General features: G+C 34.5%; 1 protein-coding gene across 1 annotated transcript; it reads right to left on the reverse strand.

Annotated features, from left to right (window-relative positions):
- Nucleotides 1-280: 280 nt before the first annotated feature.
- CEP290 (centrosomal protein 290kDa) lies at nucleotides 281-21824 on the reverse strand (the record flags this gene model as incomplete). The annotated part of the gene is made up of 24 exons (XM_010024439.1): nucleotides 281-469; nucleotides 774-877; nucleotides 1396-1499; nucleotides 1642-1715; nucleotides 3104-3245; nucleotides 6204-6364; nucleotides 6680-6802; nucleotides 7143-7307; nucleotides 8991-9077; nucleotides 9357-9491; nucleotides 11728-11851; nucleotides 12456-12611; nucleotides 13464-13609; nucleotides 14476-14592; nucleotides 15151-15372; nucleotides 15467-15604; nucleotides 15796-16009; nucleotides 16617-16813; nucleotides 17384-17491; nucleotides 18608-18871; nucleotides 19537-19671; nucleotides 19759-19866; nucleotides 20111-20275; nucleotides 21369-21824. Coding segments are annotated over 24 exons (3834 nt in total), but the record flags the coding sequence as incomplete, so codon positions are not given.
- Nucleotides 21825-22496: the final 672 nt, after the last annotated feature.

Genomic DNA, 22496 nt, shown 5'->3' on the forward strand with positions numbered 1-22496 from the left:
TTACCTGACACCTATGTATTACCCCAGTTACTGTTCTGAATTAACATATAGTACTGCAAAGGGGTTGGGAGAGGTAAAACTCATTTTTGACTGGTATATATAAATACTGATCATAATCTGTTGACTAATCGAATTCTGTGCTCTTGGGTACATGTCAAACTATTGTAATTTTAATAGACTTGTATTATTCCAAGATAAAAACCAGACAAAATAAATCAGTATTATGTCACTGCCCCAGAACTTATTTACTGTATCAATACTGAGGACACTAAACACTAGTTTAATCAACAGAAATGTTGCCTGGACTAGCCCCTTGGATGCCAAATTCTTCAGAAAGCTGCTTTAGTTTCTCTTCTAAGATAATATTTTTTTTAACTTCTTCATTGTAGTTATATTTCAGATCTTCAATTTCTTCAAAAAAGGAAGGGCCACAGTTTTCTAGTTCTCTTCTCAGCTTTTTTGTTTCTTCCTATTAAAAAGAATGAAGGAATACCATCTTTATCTGGAACTTGGGAAATATATGTCAACAATAGCCCTTTTTTTTTTTTTTTTTCTCTTTTTTCTTAAGTGGTAAATGATGAGATAACCATGTTCTCTAGAGACACAAACATCTACCCATGAACAGCACATTCACTAAACCCAAAATGGGCTTCATAAACATAATGCTCAGAAATTGACTTTACCATTAAATATTAGTTTAGATATTAAACTGCTCCTTCTAGCTAACCATAATTTTGCTCATTGTCTTGTCTAGGATGATCCTTGCAACTCACCCTTAATTGCTGTTTTTCCAACTCAGAGGCTTTCAGCTGTGTCTGGAGGTCAGCTACTTCCCTTAACCTGTCTTTTTTATTCTTCTCTAAAATATCATTATGTCCTGCAAAAATAATGGTAATTTGTTACAAAATTCAAGGTAATGAAGAACAATGACATGAATAATCTTGTCACAGTAATTCTGCATCCTCTGAACGCTGGAGCAGTTTGTAACAGAGTGTAAACCCAAAAGGGATCAACAACCACCAAAAATTCAGGTCACCTGGGCTTTTCTTTAGTTTATGTACAAATTAAGTGAGAATATATATATATATGTGTATGTATATATATATATATGTATGTGTGTGTGTGTATATATATATATGTGTATGTAAATGTCCTGCATTCAGTTTCTCTGAATTAAATGTTCAAAATAGTAAAAATCTCCACAGTTAATTAACACTTCTCTTCAAAAACCTTGTGTTAGTAACTCAAAAATCCAAGACCTTAGTCTGCTCCAGTATTAATGTAATTCAAGTAAGTCTGTAGATTTATTATCATTTTGAACATACATTTTAAGCAAAAATAGTTTTAGGCCCCAAATACAGGAAGATCATCATTTTAGGTATTGAAAAAGTTTACCAGCTGCAGGAACTTCACTTGTACATGTGTGCATGTGGTGCTTATAATCCTCCACCTGGTGAGCTAGTTCTGCTTTGTCTTTCTCTAATTGGTTATTAGTTAATCTGGAATATAAAAATTTTTTTAAAAACTATTAAAATATTTTAGAATAAAAAATATGTAATTAAAAATCACAATGACCATTTCCTGATTATTCTCATTTCATGTACATTGGATGAATTATGTAGTTATTTAAAAGTACATTACCTTAAAAGCTGAAGCTCCCTGAAAAGGCTTTGCTCTGTCCTTGTACCTTCAGGAAACTCTTTGAGAAGCTCAATCTTAAAAGAAAAAATAAGAAAGTTTTACTCCTGAAACAGTATCCACAGACTGTGGTTCAGATGGAGTTCTCTTTGGTTCAGGTTAAAAAAAATGAATGAAAATAATACTAAGGATGTAACCAAGTACTAGATTATCACAGTGTTCATCTACTGACAGTTTTCACAAACCTAATTATCTACAGATAATTAGGTTTGTGGAAATAAATAATCCTCTACAAGTGCCTTTGAGTAGAGGATGCAGGAGCAAAAAATCAGTGTTTTCAATATAAGATTATATATTTGAATGCAGTAACAATTTATGAACTCTCTTAAGACTAGTGTTAGTCTTTTGTTCTGTTACTAATTAAAATAGGATTTGGGTTTTTTTTCCCCACAATCAATCTCTTGCTTCTTTGTAATGTAGTTACCCTTGACCACATCCCTTCATCAGTATTTAAGACACAAAAGAAACTGGGAAGTGTGTTGCTCCAGAGTAGTATCCCATAATGAAATACTTTTATCTCTGTGTTAATTTTGATGCTTGTGTACACTTCCTGTTAATAATACTGACTTTAGAAAAGGGAAAATAAGCACAAATTACAAAGTAATTGTTTTATAGGACTCAATTCTATTTATTGAACACATTTATTTGGCTACATAAAATATACAACTTTCTACATTGAAAGTTATGTGTTTGATAACCTTACACCGAGAATGGCCAGTACAAAATGCCTGGGGAAGAAAACCATGCACGTATTAAATAAATACAAAGATGGAAGCTAATCTAGGCGGATAGTCCTAGGGCTACATCTGCGGAGTACTTAAAGGCCAAAGTTTGATACGTCTTTTCAAAGGTACCAGAGTTTAAAATTTAATCAACTCTTCCGTGTGTGAAATAATATTTGTAAGACTTACTAGGGACTGCATATACAGAGGCCATATTGGAAATAGGCATGAAGATCCCCTTTAGGATGGCAGAGTTCACTAATCCCCCCAAAAAAGACCTGGAAGGAAGAGGCAAGTTCCTGCAGCAAACTCAACTCTGCAGAACAAGCTAAAAAGATTTTATTTGAGGCATCTGTACCGACAGGCTTTCGTGCGATCAACGAAACTATAATAATAAAAACCTGTGGAAGAATATAATAGAAAAAAAAAATAATCCCCTAAAACTGCAAGTCAAAAATATGTATCGATAATCTGTGGTAACCTCATTAATGGCTAAAACATGTATATGTACAATTACAGCAACTAGGACTGCAAAAAACCTAACATAAAAACATGTATTAGAGAAAAAAAAAGTGAACTCTGCCAATATAGATATTAGAAAGAAATTAATTAATATTAAGCAATCTATTTTCAGAGTCATCTGTTTTACTCACTTGTTTTACTCACTCAAAAGTTTTACTCACTTGTTCTTTTAGATCTTGTAAGTTTTTATCAGCATTCTGTTCACGTTCTGTTGCTTCCTGGAGCAGCCATTTAAGGTCAGTAATGCTTTGGTTTTTTCTAGCAATATCCATTTCCATTTCCTTTATTTTAGCTTCGTGCATCCTGGTGGTATTTTTATTTAGAAAAAGATGAGAGCAAAAGCTAATACTTTTGCAGAAACAGAGATTAAAATATCTGTAGGAGATTAAATGCCATAAAATATAACCTAAAATATGTTTGGCATTGGTCTGGGAAATAATCACTGGTCTTAAAAATAAGTGAGCTGAAAAAAGCATAAAGAAAAATACATTTTTAATCTTAGATTGAAGGCTTTTCCAAATGTTACACCTTTATGGATCTTACTTTGTGTCTACACTTTATTAACGGGGGACTGGAATCTTTTTATTGTATTACAAGTAAACCCCAAACTACCTCCTGCTAAAAACATGTACATCTCTTATTGATACAACATGCACATCGATTGGGTCTTACTTCATGTCATACCTTTGGCTGTAGTTTTCTTATGATTTAATAAGATGATTTCTTATGATTTATTGGGAAATAAATTAATGTACTGAGAAAGGGGCAATACAGATACAGATGAAGACTCCAAAGACAAAAGCATTCTGAAAGAAATTCCATTTACTCTGGAGTAACAGCAGTTGGAGGAGGATTCTGTTTTGCTTTGAGCCATACAAGGCTACAAAAACGTTTTTGCAGAATCACTGGAATTTGGCTGGAAGGTACCTCTGGAGATCACATAGTCCAATCTCGTCTGAAGTGGGTTTTCAGATAGCAATATGATCCACATCTTGCTACCTGCCAAAGTGCCTTCCAGAGGATCACTTGGATGACTCCACTGTTTCCCCTATCAAACACTTTCTACTACCACATGCATACTTCTGAAGATTTGCTGGTGAGGTGGACTGTGTGTTGAAGTGCCCTGCTGATCTCCTTTAGGTTGGTAATGTCTTAACCTCAGTCACTTACTTTAAAATCATCTTAAAGTAAATGCAAATAAAAGTTTATTCACACCACTTGAAATAGAGAAGTACAATTAAGCACAACCATGTATTTTATATCTATCTATCCCTATCCAAAACTATGTTATCTATATCAACTAAACAGAGCTAAGTAGAAATGTTTTTCAAAGAGGTGAAGAACTTAAAGAAAAACTTATCTTCAAACTACTGAGCTGATGTGCTAGCTATTAAGGGCCTACCGTCTTCACTGCATGTTCCTGTCTTCCTCCTCCAGTGGCTGGCAGCCAGTTTTGCCTGCCTTTCTTGTGCTAAATACGGCTGTCACTGACCTCGCATAGAGACATTTTACCTTGCTACATGGTTAGGGGGAAGGTTAAAAAAAGGAACAGCTTTCTGAAGTCTCAGAGAAGTGAAATGGCTCAGCAGCATGGCAGAGAAGCACTAGATCTCCCGCAAGGGATCCTGTGACAAGACTGGGCATCAGCAGAAAGATTGTTAACAGTGGTCTGACCTAGGACAAAATCAGACAAGCCTCTCTCCTGTCCAGCTGATTTTCTACCTTGATAATGTAGCTGTCGGAGGTTCTGGTTTTGTAGATAACTTCCACTTCTGTATTAGAGAGTACTTTTGCAACATGTCATCTTATGTCATCCCAAGGCCATCCAGGAGTCACTAAATGTTTCTTCCTCCCAGATTTGTTCTCTTCCATCCTTATGCAGGATGCAGGCTGTTTATTTCTTTTAATAATGTATGCATTGTCCTGTTTTCTTGTCCTTTTCTGAGTTACAGCAGTACAAGAGATAATATCGGGTTAAAAATTCTTGCCTCAAGAGGGGTAAAATTCTCCTTCCTCATCCACTTTGATGAATCACAGGTGTATTTCCTGTGAATATATCTTCTATCTATCTTCATATTCTATATCACAGTAGTGGGACATATAACTAGCATGTCTGTGTGCAGCTCATTACCAAAAACAGGTGTTAACAGCAATGGTTCGGGGGTGACTGTTTGCCAAAATCGTTTTTGTAAGCAAAGCACAAACCACAGAATTAACAGCTTGCTTCTAGCAAAGGAATATATGCCATTAAAGTTGTGCAGGCTGTAGAGTTAAGATCTCTAGCCCATATAGAAAGCTGTCGTAGAAAAAGCAACTGAACTAGTCATGGAAGTACAGACAAATAAAAAACAAAACAAAACAAATGTATGTCTAGGTTGCAAAGAAGAAATTGGCATCATAAACCAGCTTGCTTTATTTTGTTCCACACTGAGTGATGCAAGTGATACTTTTAAAACGACTGATAGGTAACTTGCAGATAACTTATTGGTAGAGTACAGACATTTACTATTATAACCAAACAAAAAATGATTTTTTTCTGCTGATTTCAAAGTCTTAAGTTTTATCTAAAAATCTGGAAATGGCGATTCCACACTTCATTTAATGTATCTAAAAAGATAATGCAGTGCCAGTCTGTGAGTTATTCTCCCTTCTTCTACAGGTAACAGAACCAACTGGCTGACTGCAATTAGCTTTCAGGGCCTTCAGAACACACACAAGGGAGCATCAGCTATGCCTACATGCCCCAAGGAATATAGAAATCCATTGTGTTTCCCAACACAACCTCTTCACATTCACATGGTTAAACCTAGATTAAAATCCAGCCACGATGGAAAACACATGTTCCTGGCTTACAGTTTTTGTTTCAGATTCTATGATCCACATGCTAAAGTACTGAAATACTTTCTAAGCTCAGAAAAAATGCTGATATTCCACAAAGCACAAATACAATACATTTAAGCGGCAAGGAACACAAAATACTTCCTTTACCAAAACTATCCACAAGCCTACAGCTAATCTGAGGAAGGGAGATAAGTAACTGGCTACTGTATAGAAGCAGCTGTCAAAGCCAGTATTTAAGGAAACTAGATCTCTGCTAGACCTTTATACTGATTCTACATACTGATACATAATCAGAAAATAAATTATGGATAAATTAAACTATCTTCAAAAGAGGACAGAAAAAGTATGAAAATTCAAGTCTACTTTGTTTGCTAGTATTTAAAGATAAATTATCTTCCTTACTTCATTCTCAATTCCTACCTTGTTACAATGGACTTCCAGCTTTTGCTATCAGCTCCATCAGTTTGCCTCTCAGCCAAATTTAGCCTCTTAATGGTTTCCTCCAGCTGTACTGTTAAGTTCTCATTTAATATCTCCAAGTTATTCTTTGCTATTCGTAGCTTCTCTCCATTGTCAGCTTCCTATTGTTCAATAAAAACAAAGGTTTATGGAATACTTAACCTAACGAAGCTCTGGATTATCTGAAAAGATGGTGAGATGGGGTCAGTGCTGATACAGAGGAAAACTGCCTCCAAGATCACTACTGCTGTAACTTCCAAATTCTGTCTTGAGCTGCTCCTTGGATGTCTCCTCTCCACATATAATTAAGAATCCTATCATAGCAATATCAGTTCTTAGAAAAGTGTCCATTCCATATCAGCCATTAAAAAAAAAAATACACACTTACCACAACCAGTAACTAATGGAAATCAAGGGATGCATTACAATGATCATACCTTTTTCAGTTCTTTACGCAGCCTCTCGTTTTCAGTAATGACTTTTTCCATTCCTTTGGTTTTAGATTCATGACGCATACTCAGCTGGTCCCCCACGTGAAGTTTCATCTTTTCCATTTCAGACTAAGTATCAAACAGTTCGTTAAAACACATATAATACATTGGTTAGTAAAAATTTCAGATCTCCATTTTTAAAGCATGGCATAGTTACAGCTACCTAGAACAGCGAACCTCACATTTAATCATGTATTTAAATGGATCCTTAAGGTGCAGAGTGCCATTACGTAAAACATGCAGCATGTTATACTAAAATGAAGTTCTGCTTTTCTGTTCTACAGGTTTCATATTTGATATTTTTAAAACACTTTTCTGCCGATCAGTAACAGGCCTGCTGTTCCCATCGTCCTACTAGCTTGCATACTAAACCGCTATATAAATATAGATGGTGGAGAGATATCAGTACCTTTAGCCTCTCATTTTCCTGTTCAAGACCAAGTAATTTTTCATTAGAAACCACAGCTGGAGTTTTTTTCAGATCCTTATTTTCTCTTTGGACTTTCTCTACAACCTTTTTCATCAAACCAATTGTTTTTTCCAATTCTGCGACTGTCTTTCCACTTCTACCAACCTATACAGAGGGAAGGAAAAAAAGAAATAAAATCATAGGAAGTAAACAGTTCATCTTAACATTATGAGATATTCAGAATCTTATTTTATCACTTATTTCCCCACTGCAATGTATATTTATAAAAAAGATGTTATATTTTGGTGTGAATTGAACCCTAAAGTTTCTTGCATACTCGGCTCCCCAAAGTCAACACAGCAGCTCGTTCATTTTCTGTGTTACTCAAGAAGGCTGCAGTTAGTCTCAAAATCTGCTGTACTTTATGAACTAGACCGAAACATGAGGAAAATAAATCAAAATACCACGTAGAGCAATTCCCTCATCCAATGGACCATGCAATTACTTGAATGCTAATACTGTCTGAGGGAAAAAACTTCTGCTGTATTAAAGTGACAAGAACAACTACAACTTAAAGCATGAGTAAATCTCGCTTTCTCTAGGCATATATTCTCCTTGCAGAGTGGTAAATAAATATGTAGGGGAAAAAAAGCTTGTAATTTCTCTATTTTTCTTCTTTCTCTACATTCTTTTATGAGGTAGGAAAGCTGTTAGAAGGTCTTGACATGCATTTATTTTCTCATCATCTTTGTAGTGACTGTTTTCCTCAGCAATTATAATGTAAAGATGCTGCTGTTCCTTGTTCTGGCCCCAGGTATCTCCTTTCTACAGAGGTACGGAGCACAGTATTGTGGAAACTGGGGAGGATTTTACTCCCTGGAGTAAAAAATACACAGCAACGAAATTTTGAAAGTAGAAATGACCTATTCTTTCTTCTTTAAAATGACTGGAGAGATTAGGAGGGTTATGTGGGAACACAGCAGAGTTATAAGAAAAACTTCTGCCAGATCTTGGTGCCTGAAAGGGAGGAAGATTAAGAATTTGCTGCCTCCTCAGACCCTTTGCATGAAACAGTTTTATAAACTGAATTTCCTTATCCAAACTCTACCACTGTGTAAGAGATAGATAGGCAGATAGATACACAAGCAGTCCATGCAAGGTACAAGTAAAAGAATGGGAAATACACAATGTTTTCCAAGTACCCAGAAGTAGAACTCAATTCTCCTTGTATATTGAAAGAGCTTCAAAGGCACTTAAGCGCTTTTAAGTCAGCTTCCTTTAAAAGGTCACACAGATAGTTTGACAAGTCAGTGGCAAGGGAGATACTGGGAACTGCTGAAGCCTTTTTTACCTGATTTCTGAAATACTGCTCTATTAAAGTAGTTGACAAGAGCTAAGGTAGAATTTAATCGCATCGTCTTGCATAATACATCAAACAAAACACTTCACTAACAATAACTTAGGCTTTCTAACATCTTTATCAAATCAAAATCCTGTCTTTTAAATAAAAGCTAATGGTATTACGCACTTACATAAATACATTAATATAATTTCAATATTAGGGCTTTAACTCCTGGGTTTTTGTACAAATATGATTCTGAAGATAACTTTAATCCAAAAATCAAAATAAGGCCATGACAGTGCAACTATTTAATAGTGTAGCTCTAGTCTTTCTAATGGTCCCATTAACTGAATTTCATTATTACAACATTTTGGCAATAAAAACCAAGTAAGAACAATTCCTCTTTGTTTGGTTGCTTCCAAACAATTTAGCTTTAATAAAACATTGCCTTTTTTTGTATTTTGGTTTCATTTCATTACCATGAAAAATGCTGTTACAATACTCACCCCTCTAATGCTGCCCAGCTTTCGTTCAACATCTGCTTTCTCTTTTTTGAGAAGTTCACACATTTCTTTCAAGTCACCTACTTGGTCCTATAAAAAACAAATAATGAACTTATTTTGATTTCAAACTAAGTGAATAGTAAAAGAATTACAGAATCGGTTTACTTAAAAAAAAAAAATAAATGTAAAGACAAATCAATTTCCCATCGCAATGGCACTTTTCATAATCTCTACCAGCCATTCAACTTTCTCATCTTCCATAAAACCATGAAAAACTTAACAGTATGTACAGAAAAGATATCAATTTCTTTTTAAGCAATCCCCTAACTTTTTTCAGGGTAAAGGGGGCTAAAGGTAAAAAGATGTTACCTTTAGTCTTGGCAAATCTTTATTGGCCTGCTCTAGCTGGAACCTTAGCTCAACGTTTTCAGATGACAATCTTAAATTTTCCTTTAAAACCTCTTGTTCTCTTTGATATTGATCAGCTGATCCCATTCCTGATGTCTTGAGAAAACAGAGAAAAAATTATTAAGTGGTAATGCACTAGTCATTGTATCAGCTGTAGCTGATAAAAAGCAACAGAGAATTATCATTTTTCACAGAAATAAAACAGATGACAGTTGTATTTTGATCTAATTTGCCCTGACTTTAACTCTTTCTCTCACATCTTCTAAACTTCCTTAACCTTTAAGCTTTACAAAGCTAAGTGCTTTACAAACCAGTACAAGCCACTAAAAATTTTGTAAAATTAACTCTCAAACTACTGGGTAGAAATAAATCTCAAAGTCTAAAAGACAAAAAAGCTACTGAGTGTAGAAAGCTGTGACACTGTACAGCATCTAATTCTAATGATATATTCTGACACGTTCATTAAATAGTACATATGGCATAAGGAATTTCACTTACGTCAAACAGGTCACAGAGCAAGTCAGGAAGAGTACATCACTCTAGTCTGTTAGTTCCTACAAACTTAAATCTTTATCCAGGGAGGCTAGTAATTTCTATTACATAAAGAGTGTTTTGCATGCCTTACATTGCCAATTCAAATCAAAAGTATATGGTAAATTATTACACCTGACTAGTAAAGAGTAAAAATCTTTGATGGTATAATGATCAGCAGGTTTTGATTATGGAATTAATTAACCATATGATCAATTAATTATTCAATAGTAATAATACTAGGCACAAAGGATATGGTGCATTAAAGCATATTTTTTTCTTAGTGCAAGTAATAATACATCATAAGTCTCTTAAAGAATGAAGGTCATCAACTAGCTGCAGGTATCATTGACAGTATTTGCAAACTTTCTGGATCGAAATTTTAGAGTTAACAGTAGTTTACACGTGAGCTGACACACTGCCTACCATGCAAGTAAGAGGTTTGCTTTATGGACCCCTTGGTGACTACTTTAATATGCCTGCAGAGGATACATAGGAAAGCACTGCATTATCTAGATCAAACAATTCTATTTCTACATCATTTATACAGAAGAAATGCTAGCGGACTGCTACAGTATCAAACCTCAGGCATTTCACAAAGTTCTGGGGTTGTTTCAAGCCCCTCTGTACCACTTCGGTAAATTTCATGTTTATCCTCTGCAGGGTGTTCATTCATTTCATTATTCACATTTAATTTTAATGCTTCATAGTCATTAGCCTGATTAGAAGGTTCCCCTGCATCAGACTGATTGCAGCTTATTCTGTCAGTATCAGCCTCTTTTACACTTTCATCACCAGCAGCATTTGATTGCTTCAGTATTTCTTGTTTCCTCTCCTCTTCTTCAAATTCCTCATTAAGTTTTCCGTTTTCAGGTTGAGTTATATTTTCTTCTTTTTCACTGCACATCTCTTCATCAGCTTCAGCTACATTTTTGTTTTTCAATCCTTCCCTAGAAATATCTGTGTCCTTGCATTTCTCACTATCTTCAGGATGCTCTTCAGGAGGCATGTCTGTGCTTGCATCCGCAGTAGCCTCAGGCCCTTCATTTGGCATGATGCATGTTTGCATGTCTGCTTTGTCATCTATTTCATTGTCATCAATAATGCTATGATTAGTCAGATGTTTGATTTCATTCCTACTTGAAACAAATTGCTTTTGAAGGGAATTCAAATACTTTTGTTTACTGATACTTAAAGGAACAGACTTGGACAGTTCAGTTTGGTCACCTGTACTCTGATGCAAGTTGAAGATAGAAAGAAGCATGAAAGAAAAGCAGAAGACAGTAAAACAAAACAGGAAATAAAGAAACCTAGAACGTACTGGTAAAGTTATTTCTTGAAAGATTACAATAACTTAATAATGCAATATTTGCAATATAATGAACCTTGTAAAAATCAAAACACAACAAAAACAAGTAATGTAACTGAAATGCAGCTCAGTACTTCCCCAAACTCTGTGTATCCCAAATTTTCCATCAATATGGAATATGAAAGTAGTCTCTCAGTTGCAGACTCACATATTTAAAAATACATATCCCTTATTTCTCCACATATGTTAGGATGCTGAATATTTCAACTTTTAAATGTAGAACATGGAAACTGTAAGTTTTGAGGTGTGGGGATGGGGTTGTTTTGTTGTGTTTTTTAAAAATACTAAAAACTGAGTATTTCATATCCTGTTCTAGAATACTATAATTTGAAATAAAACCAGCTAAGTGACACAGAATACCAAATGGGTAACAAATATTTTTGTTAAATAGGTGCAATACTTCTAGGCAATATGGTTACAATATTAACTTACTGATGGTCTAGAATATGCCTCTCTTGAACATTGTCTCTGCAATGCATGAAGCTTTTCCTGGAGGTATTGATTTTTGAAATGTAATTCTTCTACAACAGGATCTCGTGGGATTGCTTGCTGTGTTCTAAATCAAAAAATGAATCAAACCAAAACAAACAAATAGCTATTAATGCAGAAAAACATCCCTTAAAGTAAGAAAAAAAACATGAACTTCTGGATTTCTAGACTGGAATTTCTAGTATTACTGGGCTAGTTATTCTAAATCAATGCTAGCCATATACACTATTTCAACTAATCCCCGTGAATCAGAAGTACTTACTTTGGCAAAAGGAATCTGCTCTTTTGAGACGTGTACAGCTTCAACCCCTCAGGTCCACTATCCACTGTGATAGCGGATACACTGATTAAGAACACACTCCCTAACTGAAACTTAGCAGTTCCTGTAACTTTCACAACCTCTAAATTGTAATTATAGTTTTACACAATAGGAACCAGATGTTTTTCATATTATTTAGCTTTTTAGAATAATGAACCAATGCTGCATATTCTCTGAACAAGCACAGTTACCTCCTGCTCATCACAGACTCAAAGAAGGATTTTTGAAATTCCCATCCATTTTTTTCCCCTTACTGAACCAGTTGGTCTAACAGAGACTATCTCCTTCTACAGATATTTTTTCTCATTTTAGACTTTTTGGTTTTTATAGATTTTTTCAAAATGCCTCTCACCTCATGTGAGCAACTTCGTTTTCTAAATCTAGATTCTGTTTTCTTAGTTCTTCCAATTTTTTTTCAGTCTCTGAGGCTCTTACTCCAACAACATGGTCAACAGTGACACCAGTAGTTTTCAGTTTCTTCTGTAGAGTAATTTTCTCTTTTTCAGTCCTGCAACATCCAGTAACTTTACATTTAAAACTTCATTTGCTAACTTACTTCATTTAGAAGAAGATATTTTCTGTCTTAAAGAATCCACATTTGTGATGTATTTGCTCAGTGAACCACACCCCCTTGTCTGCTTAATAAGGTTAACTTACAGACAGTACAGCTTTACAAAAAAAACCACCTCAAAACCAAACCTGGAAAAAACAATGAACATTAAGTCAGTATCAGTCATAAACCACTTGCTGGTCTTGCCCATCTTTTGTGTGAAATTCATGTAAGACTTGGGGAGAATAAGTGCCATTTTGAAGCAGTTTCAAACCAAATCTAACAACAGCTACAATCACCATCACAGTTTCCTTTCTCTTCTGTGTCTTTTATCAATAAAACCCTGCCACTACTGTACTGAAGTAAACATAACATTTGCAGAGGATTTGCACGTGTTTTTTCTTAAAAGGCTTCCATCTCCTAATCCTAGAACCATCAGCACTGCAGTAGCACTACATATAGCAGAAGAACAGTGTCCAATCCTAGTAATCTAAGAAACAGCCCGTCTTCTTAAAGCTGTTTTTGTTCCATGGGCATAACAGAATGCTACATGCAAGAAGCATAATAAAGGACTTTAGTTTTATTCAGAGACAGTTTCTTCTAATAAAGCGTTGGCTTCTACAAGGGAGAAGGTACTAGAAGAATAGCCTCCTGCTTGAAAATTCACTAACCCTTTTAATCTCAATCACAATGTCAAATTCTATACAACAATCTTATAAACATAACAAACTTAAGATTTTTACATTACAAACATATTTGGATTTCCCTTATGTCATCATTTTGTAACTGAATCTATTAAAACAAACTCACTTGGTATAGATTTCCTTCAAAGTATTCAACTGTTTAGCTAAAGCATCTGCTTCTTTTTCCTTTTCCCTTAGCTTGTTCCTCAATCCTTCCATTCTTATTTGCCATTTTTTACTTTCTTCCCATTTGAGTATTCCCTCCTTAGAGGTCTGTGAAGCACAGAAACAAATTATGTGTGGTTTTTTTGATTTCTTTTAATTTAAAGCAAAATAAGCAAACATGTTAAAAGCCAGAAATGGTATATTCTTCATTTAACAGTTTAAAACATGAAGCCATAGCAGGCACATATTATTTACCTCATCTATCAAAAGGTAAATAGCAGGCCCAGCTGGGAACCTTAAGTATGCTGTGGAGACTCATGTAGTGCAATGTATCCTTTTACTCTGAATTACACATTAGTAAAGGTGACAGATTAAAGAAGTGTTTTCCTATGCCCACTTACAGCAGATCTGCAGCTCAACAGGAGTTTATATGCCCCTGCTGCACAGCTGTATAATTGGTCATCTTAGTTTATTTTTCCTATAAGAAATGGAATCTCTACTTAAAGTTATAATTCAGTAGCTGTAAATTATACATCAGATAAACCCTGTACCTGTGTGATCACGAATGGGTACTGAAAACCAGTCAATAACAATCAATATTTCCGTCAGCAGTTCTGAGGGTTTTTTAACTTGTCTTTTCCCTTTTTCAGTTAGCCCCTGTACTTTCTTTTCTGTCTTTGAGCATTTGACAGCATTTACGTAATTGATTTCACTGCTACCTATAAATGTTAGTTTTCTAAGACTTGTAATGGATCTTTAATTTTACAAGAAGGGCAGGAAAACATTAATATACCAGTACTAAGCAACAAGAGCAGTAAAAATAAAGAGCATGGGTAACACGGAGAAGTTACAAGAATGAAACTGCTTTTCTCCTGATAAAATTTAGTTTGGGTTTTTTGAGAGGCAGGTAGGGTTGAACTGCCTAGACCTCAGCTGATGATGTCATTCACAGCCACAATCCAAATATCACATACCTGGTCTTCTCTTACACCTTTTTTGTCTGTTTCTTCACACTTCTTATCAAGTTCACTTTCCAACCTCTTAATTTTTTTCTGAAGTGCATCTATCAGACTTTTTTCATCAGCTTTGCTCTGAAAAATTGCAAACTTTTACAAACTTCGATTTTAATGACCACTACCTATTTTCTCCACTCAAAAAGTAACGACTTTAATTCCAATTGGTAGAGTTAGTTTACAACCTAAATGATCTTTTTAGAATTATCTTTGAAGTATTAAAGTATTGGAATGTAACTTTGCATTCTAAACTGAATAATCAGCTGAATAAAAAAGATAAATTAGACAATTCTACTATAAATTCTTCACTTTTCTTCTGAAAGGGGAAATAAGAAAAGGAAAATCACAAAATTCCATTTTTCAAAGAAACCTTGAAAGTGGTGATTCAACTCCTCAGACTCTTTCAAACATTTCAAGGAGCAAGTATTCTTCAGTCTCTTCCTTCCTTTCATTTAAGGCATGCTTCAAACAGCAAAAGCTAAAAGCTCCCATGTAAGCCAGCTGATAAGCAAAAATAACATTTCAAATGCAGTATGTCTAAATGCCTGCCAAAAGTACTCGGTCTTATCCCCAAACCCAGCACATCTATGCAGAAACTTGACCAAGATTGAACACATTTTTAAAAATCACTCCTACCTGAATGTTACTGCTTAGCCTCTTAATCCGTTTCTTCAGTTCTTCATTTTCTTCTTCCAATTCACTTTTCTCTCTCAACATTTTAGCAAATGCTTTTTGTTTCCTCTGAAGTTCTTGGTTCAACTCATCCCTTTCATCAGACAAGGAAGTTTCCCTGGTTTTACTTGTTTTAAGGTTATCTGTAAGTTTTGTAATCTGATTATTTAATTCTTCTATCTGTGTCTAGAAGAAAACAAACAAACAAGAGAGCAAACCTCTCAGATCAGGATTATCAATAACACAACAATGCAATACAATGATATTACCTAGTACTCACCATAAGCGCCTTTGTCTGTCTGTCAACAATCTCCTGGACATTCATATATGCCTCTTTTTGTGATGCAGCAGAAATAATCTGCTGTTCAGCATTAGCAGTCATTTCTGCTCTGAGTTCCAGAAGTGCTTTACTCAAAGCCTGAAAACAGTAAGTTCAAGTTCTTTTAAGAATTTGCTAATATGAACATTACTAACCAAGAAAAGGCAACTGGATTTTACTACGTTACATTATGCAATTATATTCTCCTGCTGTACTATACATAGAATTCTTAAGCACTAAGCAACATTAAACATTTATATGACATAGGGATAAATTTTTTATTGACTAACTTTCTGCTGCTTCTCTTTTATGACTAACTGGCTCTTCAGCTGCTCCACCAGATTCTTCAGTGTTGCTGTGGGTGCTCTATTATTTGCTTCTTTTTGGACCTCTAGTTCAGCTTTTACATTTGCAAATTCCTTCTCCATCTGAGATATCGTGTTCCTCAATACATTTGCCTCATCTTTTAGTTGTTCCACATCAGCTGTGTGCTTTTCACAAAGCCTAATAAAAAATAAGCATTGATAGAGTACACTGCAGTAACAAAGTTATTTTTTATCATTGTTAAAGCAAATGACACTTTGATTTAGAAAGAGCAAGAAAAGACTGACTCACCAAAAAAAGCCTCCATTTAGTAAGAAAATTACTCAAGAAGATCAGGAAAATGAGATCAGAGCATTGTTCGTTCTAATTTCTGGCCTTTAGATGTAAAGAAAGCATTATCCTTTTCTCCTTTTAAACTGGGGTAAATTTTCATGACTTTATACTTGTTAGGCAGGTAAATTTTTCCCTACCAGGGAAAAAAAAACCCTGAACCAAAACACAAACCAGCAAGCATCACAGTAGCTTAAAGACAACTCTGATATCAAGACTCCTTGAATACTTTCTTTTCCACTGAATGGCACAAAGCTAACAACTGAAAGGCATTTTTCCAAGCCAAAGTTTTTCAGTATTAGCCCTGATGAAGGGCTAAAACCATAGTAACTCTTTTGAATTAGTTTTTCAGCCAAATGTTAAATTCAGCAAAAACATGTTCAATTTTAGACCAGTCCCGTAGCAGCAATACATAATTGATTTGTCCAACTTACATTAACACAGTCTAAAAACTTACTGGGCTCTGATAGTCTCAAACTCTTTGATTTTCATTGAAGTAATTTGTTTTTGTTTCTCCAAATCAAATGATGTTTTCTTTAATTTTCCAACAAGTGAAGCAAGAGAATTATCCTGTTCTGCTACAGTTTGCTCCACTTCAGCTAAGTGGAGAAAGCGTTTGTTGTTGGAAAGTGATAAAGAAGCCTTTGCTAACTCCTGTAAAAGAGAACAAATGCATGTGGTAACATTTTAAGCTTTAAATCAAAGGTAAGCATTACTGATGCATTTTAAACTCAATCCTGAATATAACCAAGCATTAATATCGAACGTGTTTATTTACTGAGATGTGTTTCTTAGTCCACAGAGAAAGCAGTCACTCTGGTTTGAAAAGAGCTCTGTGCATCTAATGATCCTCAGAATAATCAGTTAAATACAGCTTTCACTGTATCATAAAGTGTCAAGAAAAAATTTGTATCGAAATGGTTAGTTTAACATAAGCACAGACTGAACGAAAAGAACAGAAAACAAAATGTACTTCTCTCTCCTAGAAGTCTCCATAAATTAGGATGATACAAATAATGCTCATATATACTAAGGTGGCAACTTTGTTTTACATTTGATTTCTAATCCATCTCTCATGAATTTTCTCAAGAATAATACAATAATTCTGTATCAACCACCCATTTATTTCTCCTGTCATAATTCATTACTTACTTTTGATCGCAAAACTGTTCTTTTGGTCAACAATTTTAAAAATTTGGGAACAACTTTACTGATCACACTTACCAAAGCAGTCTGTTTGAATTTATTAAGGGAATTGTCAGCATGCAAATTTAACTTCTGGTGTAGAACTCTAAGATCTTCCTCATGCTTCTTTACTATTTCCTCTTGTTCCTGTTAGTTCAAATTAAAAGTATAACTCTACCGATGTACACTATTCCAGAAAGCCATGAAACTACAGTACCTTCGGGTTGATTGACCACTAATTGCTCAGTATTGCTCCCCAAACTTTCCTCTAATTCTGGCAGTTTAAAAAATTATTTTCTTCCTGCTATAATCACTTCTTTTTTTCTTTTTTAACACCATTGAAAAAAAAAAATCAATCTACTATTGCAGTTTTAATCAAAATAAGTAGTATGGTGCAACAGGACAGGAGCTGGAGAGCAGAAGAGTTGGTGTTGGTCTTCACTAACTATGACTATCAATACGGATAGTGATATCCATGCTACATAGTTCTCCATTCTATTTACTCTGGAATATATTGTGATTCCATGGATTGAATATCTGCTAGCAGACAGAGCACTCATTTTTAGACTGCATCTTCTGGTTTTGGTTACAAACAAACAAAAAAAAAAACAAAAAAAAAAAACAAACACCCCAAAAAGCCCCAAACTTGTTTTCTCCAGAAGTTAACAGCTACACACATTAACCAAAGCACATTAAATGAAGATGATTCGAAGTCTGCTTTGGAAGTGTGCTCCTGATCCAAACACTCTAAAATCGATGCATGTCTAGTCTTGAAGTACCTCTTAAGACACAAGGTTTATGCTTTAAGGATATAAAGTATGCATAGATACACTGATTATGCTTTTAAATATGCTTTAATTTAAAATACGCTTTAAGAAGCATATTTCCCATAAACGGATGTCTTTCACTAAAAATTCACTAAAAATGCAGTCCAGAGATCACTGTTGCAAGTACTGAAAATCCCATATGAAAATACAATATATAAACATATTGAAACCACTTCTAATAGCAGCATTTTAATTTTCTTCCTGTCACACTAATTTCTACACAGACATCATACACATGATGTCCCGACTGAGCAAACTCCTATTAAGGCGTTAAAAAATTCTACATGAACTTTCTACATAGGAAGTTACTAATTATCTCTGTTCTGTTACCTCTGAGGTCAGAAACTTTTTAAGATTTCAACAGCAATGACAGAAACAACGAATCAACTAAAATAGCATAAAAATGGAAGAAATTTTGTGCAAAAAGTTTAAGTACCTCTCTTGCTTTAGCAAGCCAATGTTGGTATTTTTTTAACACTTCCTCCTTTTGATTTAATCTTGCTTGCATATTTGCAATGGTTTGATGAGCAATTTTTATGGCAAGACGGTACTCTGGATCATCTTGTTTGCCTGATCCAGCCACTATTTTCTCTCTTTCTGATGTTGCAGGTAATCGAAGTCTTAGTTCATTTATAACTTTATCTCTTGATAAAATATTTTGTTCAGCTTTCCACAGAGCAGTTTCCTTTTCTTTTAATTTCTACAATGAAAGGCAATTGTTGCGTTTCCAGAATTCAAACACAGCAAAAAGACCTTACTTTTTAAAAACTGTACCAGAAGATTTGTCTAATCGGACTCACACACACACAGTGTTTTGCACTCAAATTCTGGCTGTATGGGATTACTATTACATGTTAAACATTCCAGAACATAATCGCTGTGCCTTTATGTGTTATTTGCTTGGCACAAGACACTTGATGCAATTCATTCTGTGCTACCAAATTAAGAAGCTGATGGTTTTCAAATTTCTTAAGAATCACAAAGTATCTTCTGTAATACAATTCCAATTTAGCAACCCAAGATAAAAAGATTTTGTTCTGCTACTTATTAAATCTAATGTAACACTTGTTAAATTGAATTGCCTATAGACAACTGAATTTTGTACAGCAAAGGCATCTTGTCCTACTAAATGAACAATATAAAAAATTAAGAAATTTTTGCCAATAATTTGTTCCATTGGAAAAAATGTTTCATTTTAGCCACAACATGATTATATTATTTACATTTTCTCAGTGTTAAATATTTTTAAGGGACTGGACACATCTGAGTGACATTTATAAAAGGATATTTATTATATATAAAAAATTAAAGGGCACAAAAATACAAACTTTGTCCCTCGATATGATAATTTAAACATTTAATTACCTCCTCCAGAGATCTGCAGGTTGCTCTGGTTTCCACGATTGTTCGAATATGCTCCTGTATTTTTCTTAAAGCCAATTCAAGTTGTCGTGCAAGCGGCAAACTAGAGTCTGGAACTGACCCCGTAGCCTCTTCTAACTGTACAGAAAGATTAACATTTGTGTAATCTGACAGCTCTGCAAAACATACTTCTAAGCATATTTTTAGTTAACTCACTGCATGTACCTTCAGAGCTGTGCTACGTGCCTCATTTTGTTGATGATCATACAGGTCTAATTGGCGCTGCAGTTCTACTTCCCTCTGGTCCCAAGCCATTTGCCTTTCTTCATGCAACTGTAATAAATGTTTGATAAAAGTGTTTTATTTAGTGAAGGGGATGGGAATTTTATAACCAACTCAAACAGAAAAAAAAGTGATACCAAAATGTAAAATACTCAAGTGTGCCATTAAAAAGAATTATGGAGCTAAGACACAAATATCTATGTTAAAAACTTACTAGGAAGAATCTTCCTTTTTAAAAATCACTTAGTAAAATAAGGAATAGGCTGTTTTTCTAATAGCATATGGAAAAACATACCTTGTTTTGCTGTACAATTTCTTCTTCCAGATTATTGATTGTACGTTCATATTCAGAAATTATATTCTGCAAATGCTTCACTTCTTCCTTTTGTCTGATTAACTCTCGATTGAGTTTAAGTTCCTGCAGATGGAGTTCCTCCATTTTCATATGCCATTCAATTACCTAATAATGAATATTACACAGTATTATAATTTACCAAGCCCACAGGCCAACTAGATACAGCTACACTCTATGACTTTGAGGCAGTATGTCACTTATCAAAACAACAGGAAAAGACATTCTGTGTTTTTAAATTTCTTCACTTCTCTTGAGTGAGCAGGCACAGCGAAAAGTATGAAACTGCAAAAGGAATGACTAAAAAGTGCAGGAGACAATAGGGGAGGCAACAGGTTTCCCATACACTGACATAAGTGTATTACAAATAATTTTCAAATTAACTAAACTATACCCTTTCATCTGTCCCAACTGAACAAAAAGAGCATGCAAGAAGTTTGGCTGATTTTTCTAAAACAGCACAAGATTTTCAAAACCATTAAAACTAAGTATTCAAAAATGTAAGTGTGCCAAAATAACAGACATATTCATGTCAAAATGCTCTAGAAAATTTATTGAAAACTGGCTCAAACATGCCAAGAGCACTACAACCATTGCTTACATGCAGACATCTTTAGTCATGACAGATATAACCGTATTATATAATATACAGTGATCTGAAAGAGAAGTGAGAAAGCCTTAATCAAATTTCAAGGCAACTTTGTTTAAATAGCAAAATACCATGAAGTAGAATTACAAGAGTATAACAACATTTCTGACCGTGCTGCCTAAATTATTGCCCCCGGATTTATTTAATAAGACGCAGATTTGTAGAGAAGATTTCAATGCAAGCTCATGGTAGAGCTTCAGAACGCTGCTCCTGAGTTTAATTTAATTTCATTTGTAATTTAAATTAATAATTTTACTCGATTTAATATAACTGAATTCATAGTTAAGTCTCTACTTCCTTTGCCACTTAATTGAGCACTAAAGAAAATCAGTAAATCTGACTGTGCCAAATTTAATAGGGCAAATAACTAACGATGTATTACTTTTTTAAAAGAGGAAACCAAAAAATGATAGCTGTCACATTGTAACAAAGTGTACTTTGAAATCATTAATTTCTACATTAAACCAGATGTTTAGGTAACAAGCTGAACTGAAATGGAATTTAGATGCAGATCAAATGAACCAAGTTATTCAAAGTTGTAAAATAACAAACCTTTTGAGCTCCTCTTGTGTCCTTCAATGCACTTACTAATTCTTCTAAACTTTTCAGTTTTAACTCCATCTCTAATGCTCTGTTTTCTGCATTTCGACGCTCCTGCTGAGCATGCTGAACTTCCTCCAGGATCTTCAGTTTGTCATTCTGTAGCTGAATCATTGTTTTAGAGAATTTTTCTTGCTGTGCTAAAGGCAAAGCACCACTAAATTGTCGACGCAAAGATTGAATTGTCTGTTGTAGATGTTTGGCTCTATTTCTTCCTTCCAGTCGAGCAAAATATAAGGCTTGCTCTCTCTCATCAAGCTTCTGCTCTAAACGTAGATTATGGATCTCAGTCTTCTGTAGTTTCAATTTAAGTGTCCCCAATTTGCCTACAGCATCAGATTCACTACTTTGAAGGGATATGAGCTGTTGATGTAGTTTTGCAATAACTGTTTTTTCATCTGACTGTGCCTAAGAACAAAATTTACAGAACAAATTTATTTTTCATTTTGAACGTTAATGCAGTGTATATGAAAATACAGCTATTTTTTACTATTTTCTATACAGCATGTATTTTATTCCATAGATAAAAGCAATAATTAGCCTCTAAATCCAGCTCTTTATTTTTCCACTGTTGTTCCTACAGCCACATTTTAGAATTACCAAAATACCAGGAAATGAGGAAGAAATGTGTATCTAAACCGAGAAAGTATGGTAACAAAAACTGACACCAAGTGTTGTATTTAGGAATTGAAACCATTCTAGAACATGAAAACAAATCTCACAAAATTATTTCAGCTAATAGCAAAGCAGTGTAGTAAGTCTACTGCAAATCTTCAAGATTTACATGTCATTGCTTGTCTTGTAAAAAAAGATCAAACTTTCCTGATATTCTATTTAAACACAGACCATGAGCTATTAATCATAAAGGAATAAATATCACCAAAATAACAGAGACAAAAAAAAAGCTCAGGATATCTAATAGCTGTACATCTAGAAATGGAGAAGGGAATACTCAGTGTAATACAGAACTCTTGAAAGGGTATGGCCACTATGAGGACCAGCTTGCCAAGATCCTTCTGAAATGCTTTTGCAGTTTCCTAGTTCACTGTAAAATTACCTGATTTCTTCACAGTCCCCGGG

Source organism: Nestor notabilis, unplaced genomic scaffold, assembly GCF_000696875.1.
Source record: "Nestor notabilis isolate BGI_N333 unplaced genomic scaffold, ASM69687v1 scaffold10321, whole genome shotgun sequence".
NCBI lineage: Eukaryota > Metazoa > Chordata > Aves > Psittaciformes > Psittacidae > Nestor > Nestor notabilis.